General features: G+C 44.6%; 5 protein-coding genes and 1 long non-coding RNA gene across 6 annotated transcripts; 4 read left to right on the top strand and 2 right to left on the bottom strand.

Moving 5' to 3' along the window:
- Nucleotides 1-26: 26 nt before the first annotated feature.
- LOC136199795 (uncharacterized) lies at nucleotides 27-2917 on the top strand. The gene is made up of 10 exons (XM_065990094.1): nucleotides 27-764; nucleotides 815-969; nucleotides 1020-1193; nucleotides 1252-1408; nucleotides 1456-1538; nucleotides 1592-1761; nucleotides 1813-2146; nucleotides 2194-2425; nucleotides 2477-2622; nucleotides 2678-2917. Exons 1-10 carry the CDS (start codon nucleotides 146-148, stop codon nucleotides 2792-2794), a joined length of 2187 nt encoding a protein of 728 aa, XP_065846166.1. The 5' UTR covers nucleotides 27-145; the 3' UTR covers nucleotides 2795-2917.
- LOC136199796 (uncharacterized) lies at nucleotides 2855-6693 on the top strand. Its single transcript, XM_065990095.1, has 10 exons — nucleotides 2855-2874; nucleotides 3946-4607; nucleotides 4663-4817; nucleotides 4869-5042; nucleotides 5091-5247; nucleotides 5306-5388; nucleotides 5441-5610; nucleotides 5666-5999; nucleotides 6062-6293; nucleotides 6345-6693. Exons 2-10 carry the CDS (start codon nucleotides 3974-3976, stop codon nucleotides 6524-6526), a joined length of 2121 nt encoding a protein of 706 aa, XP_065846167.1. The 5' UTR covers nucleotides 2855-2874; nucleotides 3946-3973; the 3' UTR covers nucleotides 6527-6693.
- A 14-nt stretch (nucleotides 6694-6707) lies between these two features.
- LOC136199793 (phosphinothricin tripeptide synthase PhsC-like) lies at nucleotides 6708-12789 on the top strand. Its single transcript, XM_065990089.1, has 4 exons — nucleotides 6708-6768; nucleotides 6816-6909; nucleotides 7042-7154; nucleotides 7211-12789. Exon 4 carries the CDS (start codon nucleotides 8535-8537, stop codon nucleotides 12444-12446), a length of 3912 nt encoding a protein of 1303 aa, XP_065846161.1. The 5' UTR covers nucleotides 6708-6768; nucleotides 6816-6909; nucleotides 7042-7154; nucleotides 7211-8534; the 3' UTR covers nucleotides 12447-12789.
- Nucleotides 12790-12848: 59 nt separating this feature from the next.
- LOC136195761 (uncharacterized) lies at nucleotides 12849-13681 on the top strand. The gene is made up of 5 exons (XR_010671941.1): nucleotides 12849-12911; nucleotides 12959-13059; nucleotides 13319-13421; nucleotides 13473-13533; nucleotides 13611-13681. It is a non-coding gene; the product is annotated as an uncharacterized lncRNA (long non-coding RNA).
- Nucleotides 13682-15210: 1529 nt separating this feature from the next.
- Nucleotides 15211-18819, bottom strand: LOC136195702 (ABC transporter G family member 20-like). The gene is made up of 22 exons (XM_065985131.1): nucleotides 18659-18819; nucleotides 18449-18608; nucleotides 18224-18378; nucleotides 18062-18169; nucleotides 17912-18005; nucleotides 17783-17857; nucleotides 17636-17722; nucleotides 17487-17589; nucleotides 17318-17426; nucleotides 17119-17258; nucleotides 17014-17060; nucleotides 16654-16757; nucleotides 16506-16579; nucleotides 16402-16451; nucleotides 16267-16350; nucleotides 16136-16209; nucleotides 15997-16085; nucleotides 15847-15950; nucleotides 15733-15793; nucleotides 15662-15673; nucleotides 15416-15607; nucleotides 15211-15364 (listed from the first exon to the last, which is right to left on the bottom strand). Exons 1-22 carry the CDS (start codon nucleotides 18793-18795, stop codon nucleotides 15258-15260), a joined length of 2166 nt encoding a protein of 721 aa, XP_065841203.1. The 5' UTR covers nucleotides 18796-18819; the 3' UTR covers nucleotides 15211-15257.
- A 14-nt stretch (nucleotides 18820-18833) lies between these two features.
- LOC136195710 (ABC transporter G family member 20-like) lies at nucleotides 18834-22733 on the bottom strand. The gene is made up of 23 exons (XM_065985143.1): nucleotides 22441-22733; nucleotides 22039-22198; nucleotides 21829-21983; nucleotides 21668-21775; nucleotides 21510-21603; nucleotides 21368-21442; nucleotides 21235-21309; nucleotides 21034-21181; nucleotides 20871-20979; nucleotides 20673-20800; nucleotides 20571-20617; nucleotides 20392-20494; nucleotides 20262-20336; nucleotides 20153-20202; nucleotides 20027-20098; nucleotides 19892-19962; nucleotides 19751-19839; nucleotides 19575-19678; nucleotides 19454-19514; nucleotides 19388-19399; nucleotides 19254-19340; nucleotides 19091-19195; nucleotides 18834-19032 (listed from the first exon to the last, which is right to left on the bottom strand). The coding sequence occupies exons 1-23, from the start codon at nucleotides 22545-22547 to the stop codon at nucleotides 18926-18928; spliced, it is 2142 nt and encodes a 713-aa protein (XP_065841215.1). The 5' UTR covers nucleotides 22548-22733; the 3' UTR covers nucleotides 18834-18925.
- Between the last annotated feature and the right edge of the window lie 128 nt (nucleotides 22734-22861).

The following is a 22861-nucleotide window of genomic DNA, read 5'->3' as shown; positions in this document are numbered from 1 at the left end:
GAAGCGCTTTTATATAAAGAGGAAGAGATAAGCCAGGAATCCAGGAACTCGACCGGAACCTGCGGCTAACCGTACGCGGTTTGTTCGCTTTGTCCCGTGGTCCCTTTGTATCTCTGGCTTTGTGAGCCAATCTGACGCAGTTCTGATGACAACGAGACACCCTCCAAGCTCGATCACTGACTCGTCAGCGGACACTAGGCAAAGCCATGACGAACGTTCATCTGAAGACCGACCAGAACATCGTATTGGTCACGTTGCTGCAATAATCGATCGTCAGATGCTCGTCTGGGGTGGAGGCCCAGGAAGGCGCTACATGTCAAACGAGACGATATGGGCATTGAATTTGTGCGACAACGTCTGGTCAAGGCGCGCGACGACGTTCAGAAGAAACGTCGACGTTCCCATTCCGTCGTCGGCGTCGAAAATTGCCGTCGCGTCGAATCGGCGCATTTATCATTACGGCGGCATTTACCCGTCGCCGTGCGAATTCGGCAGTCTCGCCTACACGAGCAATTTGCACACGCTCGATCCGTCGACGTTCGAATGGCGAATCGTTCGTCGCACGAGTCCCTGGCCGCACGGTCGCTCCGGATGCGGCTTGTGTTTGCTGGGCGACGAGGGGAATCGAGTGCTCGTCGTCTTAGGGGGACGAGGAGACGAGATTTCCTCTCTCGCACCAGGATCGTCTTGGATTCCGGCTACTGGCCAATATCGTGAATTCGACGGGTTCAACAATGAACTGTGGACGTTTTCTCTGAGACATGGTAAGATGTCTTTTCTTCACTGATCTCTACTTCTGAATCGTTTTTCTTAGAAAGTTGGATTCCGTTGGAGTGCAGCGGATCGCGGCCCTTGCCTCGTTGCGCCCATACGTTTACTTCTATTGACAGGAATCGAGCTGTACTCATTGGCGGTCTAGATTCGCAAGGAGAATTCAAAGATGTTTTCATGTTCAAGTTGAATACTAGAGTAAGCTGTTTTGGTACGTTATAACGTTTTAATGCGCAATGATAATTTAGGAGTTTTTGGAAATAACGAAACTTTCTGGTTCTTTTGTTTTGCCCTCCTTCGCTTATCATTCTGCCTTAGCGTTGGACGCTCCCGGACAGGGAACACTTCTGTTCGTTATGTGTGGAGATTGTAATGGGCATCCCTGCGTTGTTTTCGAAGTGGATGCCATGAGATGGCAAGAAGTGAGTAGACGAAAATAAGATTTCTTCAGCAAAATTATTATCCTGGTTTGAATTTTAGCTTCCCGCTCCAGCGGACATGATTTCCACGTATCTTCAAAGTGTCTGTTGCGTGGTTTTGTCTGACGCCGTTTATTTCATACGATTTGGCGGCGAAGGCGCGACTGTTCTATATAGGCTATTCAAAGAAGTTCCACTTTGGGCTGTCGCAAAATATGGTATTATGGCGCATCCGACTTGAATAATGATAATCAGTGAAATTTAGAGCTGCAAAGTTCCGTGAAACTTATCAATGTGAAAGTGGATGAGTCAATTGTTGACGACTGGCCTCACGTTGTGCAAGAAGAAGTACTTGTATATACGCATTTTATAATTGAAACAAGAGAGCAACGATCGCTTAGGAACCGACGCCCGATTCACTACTTCGAATCAGTCAGAGTGAAATCGAGTACGACGAAGAAAGCGATTTTCTTGGCAGTGGCTGCAGTGGCGAAGTCTATCGCGCAAGGCTCACAAAAAGCAACAAGATTGTTGCAGTAAAAGTTTTTCTGAAGAGACGAATATTACCACAGTAAGCATGTAATGCTAATCTGATTTCTTATGGATTATTTTCTCTGTGCAGGCAATCGGCGCTGTTAGACAAGGAAGCTCAAATTCTATTGAGAATTAAGCCGCATCCTCACATTCTCAGTCTCATTGGCGTCTCCACTTCTCCTAGATGCTACGCATTGGTCATGGAGTACATCGGTGGTGGTGACTTGTTTCAAGTATTGACCTCAGCCGACGACCGCAGCATAGAACTGTGGGACAATCGTCTCGACATTGCCAATCAAATCGCTCTGGGAATGTCTCATCTTCACAAGAACGAACCAACCGTCATTCATTTCGATCTCAAGTCAAACAACGTCCTCGTGAACAAGATAACTCGAGAAGGAAGAACGATATATATTTGCAAAGTAGGTTAACGCGGCTAACCAATAGTATTACGTATTTCCATATATAGATTTGCGATTTTGGTCTTGCAAAAATGATCGACGTTAGCGCTGTGACTCAGTACCGCGAAGAGGGCCAGACTCCTGGAGGCACAGCTATGTACATCGCACCGGAACGATATCAGTCAGTCACTTACGGCACCGAGGACGGCGAAGAGAAGAGAGAAATCGCCAAAAGATCAGACGTCTTCAGTTACGGAATTCTACTATGGGAAATCAAAGAACGAGACCGTCCGTACAAAGGTATTCATGCACAGGTAACAGGTTCCCTTGTTTCTACCAGTTTTTCCTAAGGAATGCCGAACGAGGCAATTCACTTGCACACGAAGACAGGAGGTCGTCTCCCAGAGGGAAAGGTCGAGGCTCCGCGAGATTACACGACCCTTCTGAATGACTGCGTCAGGTTCAACCCTTTAGAGAGGCCCTCGTTTGATAGCATAGTCAGTACCCTTAGAAACAAACTACTCTGAGATTTAGTCATGCAGAACCATTTAGCACTTCAACGTCGAACGTCTTATTTCTACTTCCTGTTGTTTTGAAACAGCAGCCGACTACATGTGCCAATTGAAAGGATGCGAAAAATGGAGTAATCGATGTCATTCGAAGAGATAAGCCAGGAACCAGGAACTCTACAGGAACTTGCGGCTAACCGTACGGGGTTTGTTGTCATAGTTAATTGAATTCCGTCGTTCCTTTGTGCAGAGCCCTATAAAAGAGAGCTGCGCCAACCCCGTACATGGGCGCCATCTTGTGTCCAGCTTCGCGAGTTTAGGCACATCGTACCGCTTGCGGGATGAGTTAGAGCAGCTGCCCGAAAAACAGTACGTTTATGTCACGTAGAAGTTTCATACGGTGCGGTGTACGGCGCCCTAACGCGTATCTTTCCTTTTTTGCGCGAAGACGTGAAAAACGTCCTCGCCTACCCTTCGAGCTGAGAACGCAATACGGTTTTTCTGCGTTAACAGCTGTCATTGTTAGTGCATTTCCGATTATTATCGCTATGTGTTGCGTAGCGAAATTCGTCAAAATCGTTTGAAATACCTCATTGTCTACTCCGTAAATTCCCGGATTTGATTTTTTAAAATTTCAAAAGTACGCGAAACTTTCCTTTCATCACAGGACTACGCGCAAAAAAAGTTTCTAAGCACCTAAAAAATTATTTCATTTATTTAGCCAGGTTCTTTCACTCGCTTGATGGGAATGAGGCAAGTGAAACAATGTTATAGTTGCCCGGAAACCTCTTACGCGTAGTATTGTGGTCTAGTATAATAGTTTTGTATAGTTTTGCGCGTGTATGAGCATTTTCTGAGAATTCAGAAAATACAGCTTGAGGGTTGCTACATGATTTCGACGGATTTCGCTACTAAACACATACTGCTAAAGGTTGGAAATGAAGTAGCAATGATAGCTGTTAGCGCAGAAAATCGTACTGCGTTCTCAGCTCAATGGGTAGGCGAGGAGGATTTTTACGTCCTCGCGTAAAAAAGGAAATATACGCGCTAGAGGACCGCACACCGCATCGTTTGAAACTTCTACATGACCTAAACGCACAGTTTTTCGGGCAGCTGCTCTAACCCATCCCGCAAGCGGTACGATCCGCCTAAACTCGTGAAGCTGGACACAAAATGGCGTCCAGCGGCTCACGTGAGTCACGTGATAAATCGAGTTGGCGCAGCTCTCTTTTATTAGTCTGGAGGCCACACCCTTCGCCACGGTCACGTGCAAGGGTCAGGTGACCTGACTACTCTTTTATAGGGCTCTGCCTTTGTGTCGCTTGTGACGTCGTTCCTGATGACGACGAAACACCCTACGAGCTCCATCTCTGACTCGTCAGCGGACACTAGGCAAAGTCATGACGAAGTCCCATCTGAAGACCGACCAGAACAACGTGCTGGTCACGTTGCTACGATACTCGATCGTCAGATGCTCGTCTGGGGCGGATCTGTCGGAAGACCCGACATGAAGACCCGCTACATGTCGAACGAGACGATATGGGCATTGAATTTGTGCGATAACGTATGGTCAAGGCGCGTAGCGACGTCCAGAAGAGACGTCGACGTTCCCATTCCGTCGTCGGCGTCGAAGATCGCCGTCGCGTCGAATCGGTGCATTTATCATTACGGCGGCCTTTACCCGTCGCCGCTCGAACTCGGCAGTCTCGCCTACACGAGCAATTTGCACACGCTCGATCCGTCGACGTTCGAATGGCGAATTGTTCGTCGCACTAGTCCTTGGCCGCACGGTCGCTCCGGGTGCGGCTTGTGTCTGTTGGGCGACGAAGGGAGTCAAGTACTCGTCGTCTTCGGGGGACGAGGAGACGAGATTTTCTCTCCCGCCGCAGGATCCTCTTGGATTCCGGCTACTGGCCAATATCGTGAATTCGACGGGTTCAACAATGAACTGTGGACGTTTTCCTTAGACAATGGTGCGAGGCCATTTTTCTTTCTTTCACTGATCTGAGTCTGAATCGTTTGTCTTAGAAAGTTGGATTCCATTGAAGTGCTGTGGATCAAGGCCATTGCCTCGTTGTGGCCACACGTTCACTTCCATTGACAAGAATCGAGCTGTACTCATTGGGGGTCGAGATTCACAAGGGACATTCAAGGATGTTTTCATGTTCAAATTGAATACTAGGGTAAGCTATTTGTTACGTTTGAACGTTAACGTGCATTAATTAATAATTTAGGAGTTTTTGGAAATAACAACACTTTCTGGTTCTTTTACACTGCCCTCCTTCTCTCATCATTCTGCTTTAGCTGTGGACGCTCCCGGACAGGGAACACTTTTGTTTGTCATGTGTGGCCAGTGTGATGGGCATGCCTGCGTTGTTTTGGAAGTAGATACCATGAGGTGGAAAGAAGTGAGTAGAAGAAATTTTCCTTCAGCAAAATTATTATTATTATAATAGCTTCCCGCTCCAGTGAACATGATTTCCACGTGTCTTCAAAGTGTCTGTTACGTGGTTTTGGCCGACGCCATTTGCTTCATACGATTTGGCGGCAATGCCGCGACTATCCAATGTAGCCTATTCAAATTAATTCCTCTTTGGGCTGTTGCAAAATACGGTAATAGGGGCGCACCTGGCTTAATTGATCAATCAATTAAATAAATTGTGAACTTTAGAGCTACGAAGTTCCTTGAAACTTAGCAATGTGAAAGTGAATGAGCCAATTGCTGACGACTGGCCTGACGCTATGCAAGAAGACGTAATTGTGTATGCACATTATTATTGAAAAGAGAAAGCAGCAATTACTTTAGGAACCGACACCCGATCCACTACTTCGAATCAGTCTGAGTGAAATTGAGTACGATGAAGAACGCGATTTTCTTGGCAGCGGTTGCAGCGGTGAAGTCTATCGCGCAAGGCTAACGAAAAGCAACGAGATTGTAGCAATCAAAGTTTTTCTCAAGAGACGAATATTACCACAGTATGTAATGCTAAATTGATTTTATTTGTACATATGGATGGTTTTCTTTGTGCAGGCAATCGGCGCTGTTAGACAAGGAAGCTCAAATTCTATTGAGAATTAAGCCGCATCCTCACATTCTCAGTCTCATTGGCATCTCCACTTCTCCTAGATGCTATGCATTGGTCATGGAGTACATCGGGGGTGGTGACTTGTTTCAAGTCTTGACCTCAGCCGATGATCGCAGCATAGAACTGTGGGGCAATCGTCTCGACATTGCCAATCAAATCGCTCTGGGAATGTCTCATCTTCACAAGAACGAACCAACCGTCATTCATCTCGATCTCAAGTCAAACAACGTTCTTGTGAACAAGATAACTCGAGGGGGAAGAACGATATATATTTGCAAGGTAGGTCAATGGCTAACCAATACGTTATACTGTATATAGTATTATTTATGTTCCATATATAGATCTGTGATTTCGGTCTTGCGAAAATGACCGACGTTAGCGCTGTGACTCAGTACCGCGAAGAGGGTCAGACTCCTGGAGGCACAGCTATGTACATTGCACCGGAACGATACCAGTCGGTCACGTACGGCACCGAAGACGGCGAAGAGAAGAGAGAAATCGCCAAGAGATCAGACGTCTTCAGTTACGGAATTCTACTATGGGAAATCAAAGAACGAGACCGTCCGTACAAAGGTATTCATGCATACATAACAGGTTTCTTTGTTTTTACCTGTTTTTGCCAAGGAATGCCGAACGAGGCAATTCACTTGCACACGAAGACAGGAGGTCGACTCCCAGAGGGAAAAGTTGAGGCTCCGCGAGATTACACGACCCTTCTGAATGACTGCGTCAGGTTCAATCCTTTAGAGAGGCCCTCGTTTGATAACATAGTTAATACCCTGATACAAACTACTCTAAGATTTTAGTCAGGATCAGATAGAATTTGAATTTTAGTCATTCCTCTCCCATAATAGCAAGAACGTTACGTCCTAGACACTGATTGGTAGGGAGGTTTAGCAATAGAAAGGTCCCATTGATTTATTCGTGTAAGTGTCTGTTCGATTTGATCAATTTTTTTATATAGTGTACCGTAGTACGGGTGTTACTTCACAGTCACGTGTGTCCACTAATCTGCTGAGTTTCTCGGACTGTCTCTCTGCGCGATTTGGTTTGTCGGCTACCGATTAACATTTCTATTGCTAATCGGAGGTTTAGGTTGGGTCTGCAAGCCTTCCTAGCGTCGTTTATTGTTGGATTTCCAAACGTCGCTCGTCTTTTGTTTTCTGACGCTATTTCTTTGCACAATTAGGTATGTTGGCTACTTAGTTTGGTAATCAGAGGCTTAGGGTGGCCCTGCGGCTCGTCCTGCGCGAGGCGAGGGCCCCGTCAGAGTTTCGGGCCTCTTTTTCGCTCGTTCTCTTCTACATCCTTTCATCAATAGTTCCGACGCAATTTACAACTTTTCGTCGGCCTGCCCGGCCAGTAGCCGGTTCGGCGGCCAGCCCCGGAGCATATCCGGGGAAGATGCTCCTTGTATGCGGTACACTTCATAAAGTTCGTATGCCCAATCACCGGCTTCCAATAATTCAATTAATCGATCTCGCACGCAGAAGGGTGTCGGACCATTGGTGGCGCTTTTGCATGCCGCGTTTGCGTGTCGCTCATCGAAGTGTACATGTATGAAGATCCGGTGCGAACCTGTTTTGCAGGTTTCGGTGCCTTTGCCAAGAGCCCTGTGAACACACTTCAGCCGTTTCTGTTTACTGTTGCAGCATATCTATGGTTGCAGGCATGGAGTCGCTAGAAACGGCGCCGAAGTGCATCGTCATTGGGCAAACGCTGACAATGGTAGAATGCATCGATGTTCTTCTTCAGTCCGGTTTCGCCGTGAGTTGTGTTGTCACACCTGACCGTTTAGCCGCTCAGTGGGCTCAGCAAACGAAAGCGATCGAAAGCGTTCTAACTCTGGAAGAATTTATGCGGCGAGCCGGCGACGAGCGCCTCGGGCAAACGGACTTCCTCTTCAGCATCGTCAACCCGGCCAAACTCCCTCTCGCCGTTCTCGCTTTGGCAAGACGCTTGGCGATCAACTACCACGACGGTGCTCTTCCGCGCTACGCGGGCTGGCACGCTACGAATTGGGCTATTCTAAACGGAGAGGAAATGCACGGAATATCGTGGATAGAGATGTCAAGTGAAGGGGACGCCGGTGATGTACTCCTTCAACAGTCGATACCGATTGAGGAGTCCGATACTGCTTTCACGCTCAGCGTACGGTGCCACAAAGAAGCCGTGCGCACTTTTAGGATTCTCTGCGACCAATTGAAAGCTAACACTTGGACCAAAACGCCACAAGATATGACACTTAGAAAATACTACTCAAAGCTTGAAAGACCTTCCAATGGAGGCATCATAGATTTCAGACAAACAACTTCCCAGATAAGAAATCTTGTACGAGCACTTGACTTTGGCCCAACGGCTTAAAATGAGCTTTGTCTTCCGCAAATTTGTTTTCAATTAACTGACAGCAGGTTTCTTCTGCTTCCTGTCACTCTGGAACTGTCAGCCAGGCACGACTGTGATGAAGAGATCTTACCAGGCACTTTGACAAATTTTAATGCCAGCAATAAGCAGCTTACTGTGCGTGCAGCTGACGGAGAAATGTCGTTCGGTTTCAGTTCGCTGCATGCAAGTGAATTCGAAAAAGAATTCAAAAAAGGCTTTGTCTGCTTGGGCATGCCTCTGGACAGCGACGTTAGAGATCGATTGACGGCCCTATGCGAAAAATCAGCGAGGCACGAAAACGAAATTATTGGAGAATTCAAAAAATTTGCCAAAACGTCATTTCCTTATTTTCCCAGCTCATTTACGGTGAAAAGTCGTAAGGCCTCTGCTACCTAGTTGATACTGGGAAACTTTGACTGTCTGGACTTCATGAGCAACTACAGCGCAAGCAGAGAACTTTTAATGCTGAGCGTGTTTACTGCTTTTCTGTGCCGATTGAATCACCGTGGAATGAGCGGCGTAGCTGTCTACTGCAGTTTTGAAGCGACTCAATACGAGAAGATACTCGAAGCGTACTTCTGCAACTTCCTGCCTGTTCAAGTTGAGCTAGATTCGAATGAGTCTGCTGAAGAAAGTCTGCTAAAAATTCTTCACAAACTGAAGAAGCGTTTATCAAGACCAACGTGTCTAATGTCTCGAGAAGCGCTCTACAGAAACCAACTCTTTCCATTAGAAGACTGTCCTGTTGTTTTAGCCATATCGAAGAAGAAGGCTCCCATAACGGCGTTGGAGCTTCTGAAGAAAACAAATGGCGGAAAACTAGCTGTTGTTGCTGATGACTGCACTGAACACCTTTCTCTTGCTTATGCCGCCGACGTTGCTCTTGATGACCTAATGCAATCCCTCCAAGAGCACTTTACCATGTTCATCAGCAGTCTTGCGAATAGCCGCTCGGTTCCTGTAATGAAGCTGACGATAATGCAAGATGAAGAAATGGCAGTGATTACTGAAAGCCTGACTATTTCCGACTTGAAAGAATTGCCAGTTACGCCAGTGCAACACGGTTTCCTCTTTGTCGATGCAACTATCGCCCATCGCAGTGCCTACAATCTGACTTACTTACTGAAAGTGTCTAGTAATCGGCTAAACGAGGAAGACCTTCGAGACAGGACAAAGCGTTCTCTAATCTCGTTGGTGAAACGTCATCCTGGTTTACGAATAGCGTTTCAACGACGCTCAAGCGCTCCTGTTCAATGCGTTGCAGAATTTGAAAAGCTCGGTCTTTTGTTCGAAGAACGCGTCGCTGAAAAGAGCAAAATAAATTCGTGCGCATCAGAATTTGGAGCGCAGCCTTTTGATTTGACAAAACCGCCTCTTTTGCGCTTTTGCTTTATCAGTGTCGCTCACGAGGAGTCGAAACGGAGTCAAGTCTACGTCGCAATGACTTTTCATCACATTCTAGTGGACTACGAGTCCGTTTGGCAGCTAGTTGACGAATTTCGTCTCGTTTGCAACGCCGAAAAGCCTCCTTCTTTGGAAGAGTTGCCATCAGTTGAATACGAACACAAACTATCAGAAGAAGAGACTCTGAGCCAGCTGCAATACTGGAAGTCCGTCTATGAGGGGTCTTATCAGGAGCCTCTCAATTTTTTGTGCGAGACGCCCGTTGGTAGAAAAACCCATCGCTGTGCTGTAATCAGAAAAGCTACTGACATTGATATTTCCGCTTTGGAAGCTTTTGCTAAAGGCAGATTCACTGTGTTCACCGTTTTGTGCAGCAGCCTAGTACTGGTGCTTCATTTATACTGTCGGAAATCGTCAATTTTATTTGGCACACCGATATCAAAAAGGAAAAAGGAAGAAGCAAATATAATTGGTCTTTTTCAAAATTTAGTTGGAATACAGGTCGGCGTGAGAAAGTCCGACTCCATTGAAGATCTCATGAACCAAATTTTCACGGCTCTAGCAAGAGCGAAAGACAATTCGGACTTGCCGTTTAGTAAAGTGGCATCTTTGCTTCGCCAAACTGAAGTAGCCAGTTCCAGTGGAAATCTGCAAGTTCTTTTCAGCTACACAGAATCGCTGAACTCTCAAGAAGGAAAAGATGCTGAAGTAACTGTAAACGGCGAAGAGATAGACAACCAATACTCTAGAGCTGAGCTTCTAATAACAGCTCAGAGCGAAGGAGGAAAACTTGCGTATTCAGTGGAATATAACATGGAAACGTTTTCGAAGTCTGCCGCAGACGTCATTACAGACAGCTTTGGCGCCATTTTGAGTCTCATTCTATCCGAAGACAGTTCTACGCAAACAGTTGAATCGCTTCTGTCGTCACCCTGTCTTGTCAGAACGCAGCTAAACGAGAAGGACTCGTTATCTTCATCTCGGTTTGAAGACATTGAAGAGGCGTTTCAATACGTATTTCGAAACAGCAGTGACGAAATGGCAATCGAATGCTGCGACGAAGAGACCACATTGACTTTTCGTCAGTTGGATCAAATGTCTTCCCGCTTGGCTAAGTTTTTTTTAGCGAATGTCAAGCCGAAGAAGGGAGCTGTTGGTCTTTTTTTCAAACCCTGCGCTTCTGCTATAATCTGCATGATCGCGGCGATTCGATCAAATCTGACTTTTATTCCTTTGGACCCTGCTTTGCCCGGAAAGCGACTGGCAAATATAGTGGAAAACGCCCAAGATTTTCTGGGCTTGATCATGACCAAAGATGCCGAACTTCTGCCCTTAGACGTCGTGGAAGTTTGCAAGCAGATCGATTTGCCGACGTATACCCTTGAAAACTGCAAAGACGACGGCAGTCTTTGTAAGAATCTTCCCGAAACTTCATCAAAGCATGCCATTTGCTACATATTATATACATCGGGCTCCACGGGCCAACCAAAAGGAGTCGAAGTCACTCGTGAAAACGTGGCTGGTTTAGCTTCTTGGCTCTGTCAAATTCTAAAAGGAAAACGATGGCTCTTTCGCACACCTTTATCTTTCGATGTGTCTATTGTTGAGCTGCTTGGAGCTCTGTGCCAAGGAAGCTGCGCTGTTATACCAAAGACAGAAGAAAAAGCAATCGATCTCTCCTACTTGGCCTGTTTTATCGCAGAACGACAGCTAGAAGTGGTCAATTTGATTCCGCATCTGTGGAGACAGCTACTCTGGCACATCAGACAGAAAAATCTTGCCCCGTCGCTGCGATCGCTGAAACACTGCTTCAGCTCTGGAGAGGCTCTTCTCCCGTCTCTTAGAAACGAATTTTTTTCGTTGATAAATCATGCCAACGTGAAGCTGTACAATTGCTATGGTCCTACAGAAACGACAGGAATCGTCACTTGCTGCCTGCAGAGCGAATTAGACGACTCTGCTCCAATTGGAAATCCTGCTCCTGGTACAGTGTTCTACGTTCTTAACGACGACGGAAAAGAAGTGGTGCGAGGAATGCCGGGCGAACTGTACATAGGCGGCTGTCAAGTAGCCAACGGATACAGAAACAACCCCCAGAAAACTGAAGCAGCTTTCGTTGCTCAACATTCTTTTGAAGCAACGTGTCCTACTCCACTGTATCGTACAGGGGATCTAGTTAGGCAATTGAGCGATGGCCGCCTAGTTTTCATTCAACGATTGGCGCGAATTGCGAAAATTAACGGAAATCGGGTGGAACTCGATGAAGTAAGGGAAATCATTCTGAACGCATTCAACGACTTTTTTGAAGACGTTTTTCTTACGGTTGAGAGTCTCGACTACAATGACAGACTGATTTGCTATTGCCTTCAACCAGAAATGAGCCCAGCCTCTGTGGTACCCTTCTTGGACGATTTAAGAAACATGCTTTCCTCTACGTTACCGAGGTACTCGATTCCATCGGATTTTCGATTTGTTTCCGAATTTCCTCGCAATCCGAGCGGAAAACTGTCTTTGTTCGATTTGAAGAAAGTTCCTTACGTGTCCGCTAACGTTCGTCAACTAGAAACAAACGATGAGTGGGAAAACGTTCCTGGCGAGCTCCAACTAAAAATTACGAACGGCCTCTGCGAAGTCTCCAACGGAAAACTAATAGCAATGGATTTACAGAATGACGTCAATCTTAGCTGTCTGGGAATCGACTCTCTGGGTTGGATGCAATTTTCCTACATAATGGAACGCGAGGGATTTCCTGTTCCAATTCGAGAAGTCCTTCAGGCACAAAAGCTAAGCGACCTAGCTAACCTTATTACAGCAACGGACTCAAGTCCGCCCCGAAATGATGACGTCGAACAGGGCGTTCAACTTGCGGACAAGGACTGTCACTTAGCTCACGAGCTTTTTAGCTACCTCCCTAAAGCTATTTGCAGCAATCTATGACCTATTTGCAATTTTCTTCACAGTAGCTGAGCAGAAGCAGTCGTGGAGACCTCCGACGACAAACGCAATTCAACACATCAGATAAGATGAGACGACATGGAGCTCTATTTTCACGCGTACCTTACAAGTCTCATAAATCAACACTTAGCTATTGCACCCTAGAATTATCTTACCTTCGCAAACGCCTTTGTTTTCCATTTATTGAGTTGAGATTTTAGTTAGATTTTTTTAGTTATTGCGCTCTCAAAATGCGTCCTATAGACATTGATGGGTAGGGAGATTTAGCAATAGAAAGATTCCTTTGATTTATTCGTGTAAGTGCCTGTTCACTTGATTATTTTGATCACGGATTCAGTGTTTTGATCTACAGTAGGAGTACGGGTGTTACTTCGACAGTCACGTGTCATGTTCACTGCTTTTTTGTTCTTCTGGGGCCTTTCTCAAACTGTCTCTCTGCGCGATTTGGTTTGTCGGCTACCGATTAACATTTTTATTGGTAATCGGAGGTTTAGGTTGGTTCTGCAAGCCTTCCTAAGCGTCGTTTATCAATCGTTGGATTTCCCGCTGCTTCTCGTCTTTCTTTTTTTTGACGCCGTTGCTTTTGCACAATTAGGTATGATGACTGCTTATTTTACTAATCAGAAGCTTAGGTTGGGCCTGCGGTTCTTCCTGCGCGAGGTGAGGCCCCCGTTAGGGTTTCGGGCCTCTTTCTCGCTTGTTCTCTTCTACATCGCGTGGTTGAGTGTGATAATGCCGTAATGTACCTTTCATCAATAGTTTTCCGACGCAATTGACCACTTTTCGTCGACGGGGGCCCATCTGCATTGGAACTTGTGCAGTACGCGGACACGCTCTAGATCTCTTCTGTCTAGGTCGCACTCTTCCCAATGAAGGACACATGAGCAAGAAATACGTGCTCTGAGAAAAGAAGAGATGTTAGAGTGCTTTGGACGCCGATCATTAATTAATGTCAAGGTATTTCAGTTTTTTTCCCTGCCAATTGTTTTGTTGTCAATATTTTTCTAGGTTTAGTTTTTCGATGACAGTGCCTCAGAGCAACGTTTCAAAACTCGAAACATACTCTGGAGTAAGTAGAATGGCATATTTATTTATTTGCTGAAATCATTATTTTGATATTCTAAATTTTCCTTTCCAACGTTGAAGGGTGACGAGAGTTGGAAGCGAAAGAGATGGAAAGACAAAAGAAGATCGAAGCAATGACAGAACTATGGGAGAAACAAAAAGAGGTAAAAAAAGCAATCTAAAAAAATTTGTCTCACTCTTCTCTTTAGGAGCTTCTCAAGAACACGCAGAAAACACGGAAAAATACGCGAGCGCTCTCGAAAAGGGCAAAGATCAAGCTCGCACGAAACTCGAGCAACAAATAGCGAAGCAAAAAGAACGACGTCGTCAGCAGAAACTCAAAGAACTCGAGGCAACGTCGAAACGCGAGAATATTCAAAAGGAAGACTAGACTCTTTTGCACGACTTTTTTTGCATGAATTATTAGGTAATTACGCACAGCTTTTGATCTCCAGGGTATGGAGACAAAAGCAGGCTAAGCGAAACTCGCGCGCACGCGTCCTGGGAGCGTGCGCGCGAGTTTCAACTAACGCGCACGAACGTATCGCGAAATCTACACGTAAAAAGTAGGAGAAGCTATGCTCAAAATTTTATTGAAAATAAATAAATAAATAAATAAATAAAAACGATATCAGCACAACTATTTCTGTCTGTACGTGTAGTGGGACTGAGACTGCGGTCCCCACAGTGATGTGTGCCTGCAGCGTCGTCTGAAACGCATGCAGACACTTGATATTGGCGTCGTTCTCCTGGGGAGACTACCATAGGATAGCTCCGTCAGGAGATGCACGCCGTGAACGTTGGGCCTTTTTTCTGCTCGTGCCCAGGAGAGGTGGCAGTTTAGAAGTTATGGTCTCATGCCACGGAGGCCTCTAAGCACTTTAGGGGAATGCGACTTATAGAACGGGAAGTCGCAATTCCCCGGGTCGCTTGGACCACCCGTCATGCTGAGGACGTTGGGACCGCGGTCAACCTCTTCGTCTACTTCTTAAGGAGTCCTGCGTATCAAAGAAAGGAGAGAATAAGTAACAATAAACTAATATTGTAATACTCCCTTGAGAGCCAACTTCCGGTATTAAATATTAGCCAAAGTTAATATTGTTTGACGCCCGTTTCACTCCGCGAGATCAAACAGACGACACAAAACAGGCGTTTTATGAAGAAAAACTGGGAATCGGAGAGGTGACCCAAACCATCAAAACCATGAGCTATAGCTCACGGTTTGTGAAAAATGGCTCAATTGCAAATAGCCTCTCTAACAATCTCAAACGAGAAAATAGTGTCGTTTTAAACATTTCGCGTCGTCAAATCGGCTCTGGCTAGCGAATTTATGAACGAAATTTTGGAGGCGGGACGCGAAAGGTCATTCGGCTCGCGGGGCTCTTTTCCGACTGCGAAATACCCCATATCGGACGCGAAACAATTCTTATCACGTATAAAACGCTTTTGGAAGTGCGTTCAGGCCTTCGTTCGCGATTTTTTGAATGAAACGAGGCGTCACGCGACTTCGTGACGACGAAACGACGCGAGAACACGTTCCAATGCCTTCAGGAGGACCGTACCTGAGCCTTTTCGTCCCCTTGAAGTACTTCAATGAGAAATGATGGCTTCAACCAGCTCCTGGCACGAAAAATTCGAGATCAAGCGTGGTTCGGAAAGCGCGTTATGGAGAGTATGCGCATACAAAAAGAAAACAGATGAAATAAATAAATACCCGTGCATACAACATCACTTTTGCCTTTTGAGCCCCAAGGCAGATAATACTAGAAGTAGGATTAACCATCCTATCGTGATCAGATATCCCTTCCACACGACGAGCCAAGAGAGTCCCCAACCTTACACAATACGTCAAAAAAATTCAATAAAAACAAGATCTTGTTTCTAACCTCGTCCAAAAATTGATCTCATTGCTTCAGCGGCATGAGTAGTAGGAAAAATGTAGCTTATGTACTTCAGCCAAGTCGGCATTGCCTGAAGTGGCCACAATATGCCACTCAGCAACAATACCGGATAGAAGGCTCCCATGGCAATCTGAACGGCGCCTAGCTCAGTGTCACACATAGAAGAGACAAGAAGCCCTTGAGAAAAAAACATAGATTATAAAAACGACGTAGATGGGAAGAGGTCTTTACCAAAGCCCATTCCTAAAGTAAAATGAATTGTAGTCAAGAGTATATACCTATAGATTATTAGCGCTCTAGACCTGTCATTCCTTGAAGAATGGCTAAAAGAAGTACGAGAGCAACGCTTCCCTTGCAGTGAATCTAAACACACGCCAGGGCTACATTTTTTGATGCAAATATATAAGAGACATTACGTCGAAAACAGCCATGACAAAAAGTATGAGAAAAAGCATTTGAATGATGATGACAATAAGTTGGGTTAGCGTGTGGGCGAGAACCATTTCAACAACAGTGACGCCTATAGAAATTATTCAGAATGACGTAGAGATAGCTTCCCAACTGACCTGCCACCCAACTTCGATCGAGAAGTCCCTCCTTTTTCTCTACAATAAACGTAAGGGCCGTCAACCCAATAGCCATTCCAAAAGAAATGCTAAAACCAGGCATTATCAGCAATAACGTTCTCTACGTACCTTTTATTACCTGATAATTATTCCAGGAGCCACGTAGTCCGTAAAGGTCGCATGCTTAGGATCACCGTAAATTGGATCAGTAAACTAAAAGAACAGGATTTAAATACTCATGCATCTATGAGCATTTTTCATAAGAAGCACCTCCACTGGTAAGCCTAAGGTATCTGGATTGAGTTTATTCCCAGTATACTTGGCGTATAACGAGGTCGCTTTGTGTAGGAACAACTACATAAACAGAAATGATTCTCAAAGTTAATCCACACAGCGTGACGTCACCTCGTAGGCATTCGTCATGGCTTGCTCCAACATGAGAGCGACTTGCTCATCTAATAAGGCAAAATTCAAAAGAAATTATAGCGCGCTGACAAATGTTCGTATACCCGTTAGATCTAGATTAACGGTCACAGTCGAACCTTTCACCGTGCTATTTGAAGCCTTGGTACACTGAGTAAATCTTACGAGAGAAAAGGAAATTTTTTGATCATACAGTACACATACATAATAACATACAGTAGAACCAATTCTTACCTTTCAATAGCGTCAATCGTGAAATTTTCTGGTAGATAGATGACCCCTGACGTGTGGCCAAGATGGGCTTCTCTCCTCGCTTCAGAAAGTGAGTCAAACGGTACCTTTATTTGAGAGAAAAGGCAAATGAAAAACGAGTATATTAAAGCTAGGGTTCCGCCGAGAATTTTTTAAGTATGGTAAGAGGGTCTGAAAGCATAGTTATAATATATTATTATTATACGAGGACTTCTATATATGATATTCGTGGATTGGGCGAAGGGTCCCCCTTTGGGGGAAAAAGCTTAGAGACTCGTCGTTTGACCGCCACGAGCTTTGGGGAGTGTTGCCAATCTCCCTTCTATGAGTACTGTAACATGCCTTGTGAATTGTTTTGTTGTCGAGGCTCTGAACGAATAGAGGACCCACTAAAAAACGCATTACTCTATATACGAAATTTAATCGAAATTTCTTTTCCGTTCTTACAGTTGAAGTTCAATGATCCCACACTCATTCCTCTATCCTTGTTCACAATGGAAACGCTGAGATCCCTCGGATTGCCGCCTATAGCCAGACAGAAGAGAATGATCTGTATCGAAGGCAGAAGAAACTGAAACAAAAGCAATCTAAAACGAAAAGAAGGAGACGTCACAATGCAAAGAAATAATAATCTCATTTAATCTACCCGAGATTTCGTCGGAATCGAGAAAAGTTCTTATACACAACAGCCGCCGTATTGCTCACATTACTCCACGACGGCCCATACATTGCGCAAAAGCCTTGAGATTGAAAGTCTGAGAGAGAAAAAAACGTCAGCAAAAATCAATAGATTAATAATTAAAAGCCATATTTACCCTTTACTGAATCGATACTATAATCATCGATAGAAGACGCCAAGAGAGTGTTGTTGGTGAGGGGTGCTTTCTCGTCAGCGCGAAGTACGTCACAATCTTGAATCTGATACACAACGTTGAGCGGACAATAGAGAATATTTGAGTCTTACGCTGGTATTCGTTGGTGAGCGAGGTGGACTGTCGTCGTAGTCATTGTCTGACGTTTGACAGAGTTTGAGAAAGACGTCCTCCAAATTCTAAACAAAACTAGTAAGTCTTTTTAAGATTTATAATTGATTACATGAAAATAATTTTACGCCGAAGCCGTGTTTTTGCATGAGACGATTCGGCTCGGATTCGGCCAAGATTTTCCCGTTTCTCATCAATCCAACCTCAAAGAGACAAAAAAAATGACGTGTATGTGGCGAGACTATTGACTTATGTACCACGTCGGCTTGTCGAGCCTCTTCGATATAATGAGTCGTAATCATTATGGTAGTCGTCGATCGCGTGACGATTTCGCGAAGATGTTTCCATATCCTAAAGTCACACGTGTAAGAGATCACTAATAATTAATTGATTATATAGATTCGTACCTGGCTCTCAGAAGAGGATCGACTCCCACTGTCGGTTCGTCCAGTATTAGAAGAGGCGGCTCCTGAAGCAGAGCCACAGCAAAGGACACTCTCCTCTGCTGCCCACCACTAAAAGAGAAAATTATTAACACACTAATCAATGTCATTATAATGATGATGAACCTGAGAGTTCGAATGAGTCTGCTTTTGTCAGGCAATTCTAGCAGTTCGATGAGAAACGACAATCGACCTTTGATGTCCGAATTCGACATCTTGTGCAACTTTCCAAAATACTCCAAATGCTCCTTGATAGTAAAATCTCCAAAGAGAGCCGTTTCCTTAATTAAATTAAAAATTAATTATTAAATTAATTAAACTATGTCTTCAGGTTCATTTGTAGGGCCCTACTTGCGGCATGTAGCCGACTTTTCGGCCGGGAACCCCATTTCCGGGCGTATTGGGCGGATATTCGAGAACGACGACTTCGCCGGCGTCGACGCGAAGTCGGCCGAGTATGCAGCGAAGGAGCGTCGTCTTTCCGCATCCGCTCGGTCCGAGGAGACCGTATCTAAACGTCGAATCGGGAGGAGAAAAGGTGTCGTAACACCTTCGTCTTACATCGCGCCGTAAGGAACTTGAATGTCGAGCGATTTCAGCACTCTGAGTTTGCTGCGACCGACGCCGTATGCCTTGTCGAGACGATTTCCGCGCACGGCGAGCCCCGCGGAGCCGTCGTTCGGCAACGAAACGGCCATCTGTTATACGAACTGTCACGTGAATTACGCACGTGCAATAGTGACGTCACGATACAAGACATTGTACTACAGTACTACATTTGGAAGGACACCGTGCACGCATTTGCTATAATGACAAGCGCATTTTTTTTCACTTTCTAATCTTGAGTCCAATTGCAGCTATGATCAAGAGAACGACAATCCAAGCGAGACTGACGAGATATCCTTGCCACACTTCGCTCCACGTCAGACCCCAACCTTTATTTATAAAACTTCAATTCATTTAACGAGTAAAATAATTTCCATAGAAAATGACCTCGCTCCGTTATGGATCGCATCGCCGCAGCGGCTCGGGTTGTGGGCAAAGTATTGCTGACGTACATGAGCCAACGGGGCATCGACTGAAGGGGCCATAAGACACCTAATAGCAGAGTGCGTGCATACATAGCAATTTCGCCACTAATATAACAAGAACTTACCGCTGAGTATAAAGATGGGAAAAAAGCAGCCCATCGTCAGTTGTATGGCAGTCGTTTCATACTCACAGAACGCAGAGACGACAAATCCTTACGAAAAAGTAAAGCAGAGCAAACATAATCAAAATTTCACATACCAAAGCTCATCCCTAAAAAAAGAATGCATCAATAGAATAGAACGAGTTAGGGTAGGCAACTCTTACCGGCAAAGCCTTGAGCAAAGGTGAGTAGAAGTAGAAGAGCAACGCTGCCAACAACCTGAATCTGCAGAGGAGAAAATCTCAACGACGCTTCAAAAGGATACATACATATATACTATTGTACTTTGAAAACGACGATGGCAAAGAAGACCATAGCCAGCATCTGAATGATAATAATAATGATTTGAACGAAGACGTGACCCAGTAACATTTGCATGGTGGAAACGCCTTTAATTATTTAATTAATTAATAAAAATAAAAATAAATAATGTGATCTTGTTGTCTTTCTTTCGAATTTACCTGCAACCCACGTTCTCTCTACGAGACCTTCTTTTCGCTCGATAACGAATGCCATTGAAGTCAAGGCAATGGTTAGTCCAAAGGCTATGCTATGGATTCAAGAAATCAATAGGGATTATGTTGAGTCTATGACGCGTGTACCTGACTATGATTCCAGGAATGACGTAGTCAGTGAACTTTGAATCGAGTGAGCCGTAAACCGGTTTGATAAACTGCCGTTCATTTCGTAATGTAGAGAGTCACAAAAAAGAAAAAAAACATTTCGACGAATATTACCGTCACTGGAGACTCCATTGACTGCGGATTGAATTTCGTTGGCGAAATATCGGCCGCTTCATTCAAGAAGCACTACGATACACAAAGCAAATAATTAAAATTTATTTAACTAATTAATTATCTCACCGTATAAGCATTCTGAATAGCTCTCACTATAACAATAGAGAGCTGGTCGTCTGAGAAGAAAACCAAGGTCGAGGCTTATGAGTTATGACTCAAAATTAATTTTGCAGACCGGTTTGATCGAGACTGACAGAGATTGTCGATCCCTCGACTGTACTATTGCTAGCCTTCGTGCATTCCTGCAGACTACGTAGCAAGAGTGACGTAGCAAATAGCCACAATAGTTAATGACATAACGAATCGTTTTATGAGATCCGTAGTGAAGGTTTCCGGTATCAACACGTAGCCGTACGTATGACCTTTCACGGCTTCGTGTACTGCTTCGTCGACAGTCGAGAAAGGCATCTATATATATATATATATATATATATATAAACGATCCTTTCACAAAATAAATCGAATCGATTAATTAATACATTACCTTTTTGACTGTATTGTTGTTTATGCAGTTCAAGAAGATATTGCCCACTATATGTAGAACATATATAAATGTGAATGAGAAAGAGAGAACGAGATTCGTTACTGTTTGTTCCAAGGAAGCCGCTGTCGAGATTCACTGTTGCTACGGGAAGATCGCTCGGAGAGCCGCCAATGGAGAGGCAAAAGAGAATGACTTGAAAAGCGGGAAGAAAAAATTCAAAAAGGAGAAGACTACAGACAATAAATACATACATAAATAAATAAATAGATACCGAGCAAAAAAGAGTGTTGTTTTTCTTACCCTGGATTTCGAATCGACTTGACGACGTTCTTCCACATGAGTGCTCCAATGTTGGTCAGACTCTTCTTGGAGCAGCAAAACGCATCCCTGCAACGTCTTTCTCCATCGTCTATATATAAGGGAAAAAGAATAGGCAAGAACACGCCCCCGCATTCTGACGCACCTTTGGATAGCAAGATATTTGGTTTTCGTAGAGAACCGCTCTTGCCGCTGGTGCTGCGATTGCTGCGAAGCAGCGGCGCTTTTTCGTCCATTTTGTGCACTTCGACGTGTTCCTTAGACGATGACGTGAGAGATAGCGATCTCTTTATCTAATTTCGAACGCTAAGGAAATTATTGAATCATTTTCTTTTTTAACGCGTACGCTGCTTTCGATCACGGTCTCCGTAAACGATCGATCGGCATCCATGCACAATTTGAGAAAGACCTCTTCGAGAGTCTGGAGAGAAAAGAAAGAAAAAAAGATTTAGAAGAAGATAAAGAATGTCGATTCGCACTTTTAATTGGTGTCTTTCCATGAGAGTGTGCGGCGACGATTGAGCCAAGATATCCCCGTTTCTCATCAAGCCGACCTAAACGCAGGGGAGAAAGACACCTAATCTCAAAACCACCAACCTCCCTCTCGAAAAAAAATCCTACCACATCCGCTTGACTGGCTTCCTCGATGTAATGAGTCGTAATAATCACAGTCGTATTACTCTGATTCAAAATTTCTCTCAAATACAACCATATGCTAAAAACAATAAATAAATAAATAAATAAATAAATAAATAAATAAATAAATACAAGAATTGTACCGTTGCCTCAGAAGAGGATCCAGTCCGACTGTCGGCTCATCTAGGATGAGAAGAGGAGGATCGTGTAGCAACGCGATGGCAAGTGACACTCTTCTCTGCTGTCCACCACTAAAAATAAAATATTATTTATTTATTTACTTATTTATTTATTTATTTATTGCCTGAGATTTTTGACCAGTAGTTTGGGGTCGGGAAGATTGAGCAAATGGACTAGAAATCTCGATTTCTTTTCGATCGCTTCCTTATCCATGCCGTGAAGCATTCCGAAATATCGGAGATGCTCGAAAGCGTTGAAGTCAGCAAACAGAGCAATTTCCTAAGAAAACCGCAGATTACAATTAAATAATTAATTAATTTATTTATTTTATCACCTGAGGCACGTAGCCGACGCCTCGACCCGGAATTTGACTTCGCGCCGAATTCGGCTTCTCGTCGAACACTTCGACGAGTCCCGAATTGGGCGACAAACGACCGACGATGCATCGAAGCAGCGTCGTCTTGCCACACCCACTCGGACCCAGTAACCCGTAACTGTACAAAGAAGAACTCGTTCTAAGTCCACCCCATGACGCCCCTTCGATTAAAAAATGGTGCGCGAATCTATGCATATTTGTGCGGTGTCGCTACACGACGAACTTTGTGGTCTTCGGTCCCCACGGGGTGACGTCACCGGTCTCTTATGGGGTCGGGGAGCCTTACGCGCGCGGCGAAACGCTCGCTTTGTCGTCGTATTGCTCGTACAGGTTATCCCTTTCGAGCGTTCGGCTGCTTACATGGCTCGTTTGGGGACGGACAAATTGAGGCCTTTCAGGACGGAGACTCGCTTGCGAAAGCCGTACGATACGACGACGTTCTCGCATCGAACTGCTGGAGGATGCATGGAGAAGAACGCGAGCTGCTACGTGCTGCTAACGCTTTCGTGTCCGCTACCGTTACAAATGTAGATAATCCTTTCTACTTCCGTACAATTCATATCAACAGTTGTCATCCCCTTCAAAGCAACGATTGTTTAGTTATTTATTGTCTCTTTCAAAAAAAGAAACAAAAGTGCTTAGATATAGTAGCGATTATCGCGTCATACAATTAATTAAAACACACGTCCATGCCCAAAAATCGCTACTGTACCGATTGTACAGAGATCAAAATCAAATCAAATCCTAAAAGAATTTCACCTATACCGATCACACGCATCCG

This window comes from Oscarella lobularis, chromosome 1 (assembly GCF_947507565.1).
Source record: "Oscarella lobularis chromosome 1, ooOscLobu1.1, whole genome shotgun sequence".
NCBI classification, from domain to species: domain Eukaryota; kingdom Metazoa; phylum Porifera; class Homoscleromorpha; order Homosclerophorida; family Oscarellidae; genus Oscarella; species Oscarella lobularis.
This window is presented reverse-complemented; position numbering and strand designations above follow the sequence as displayed.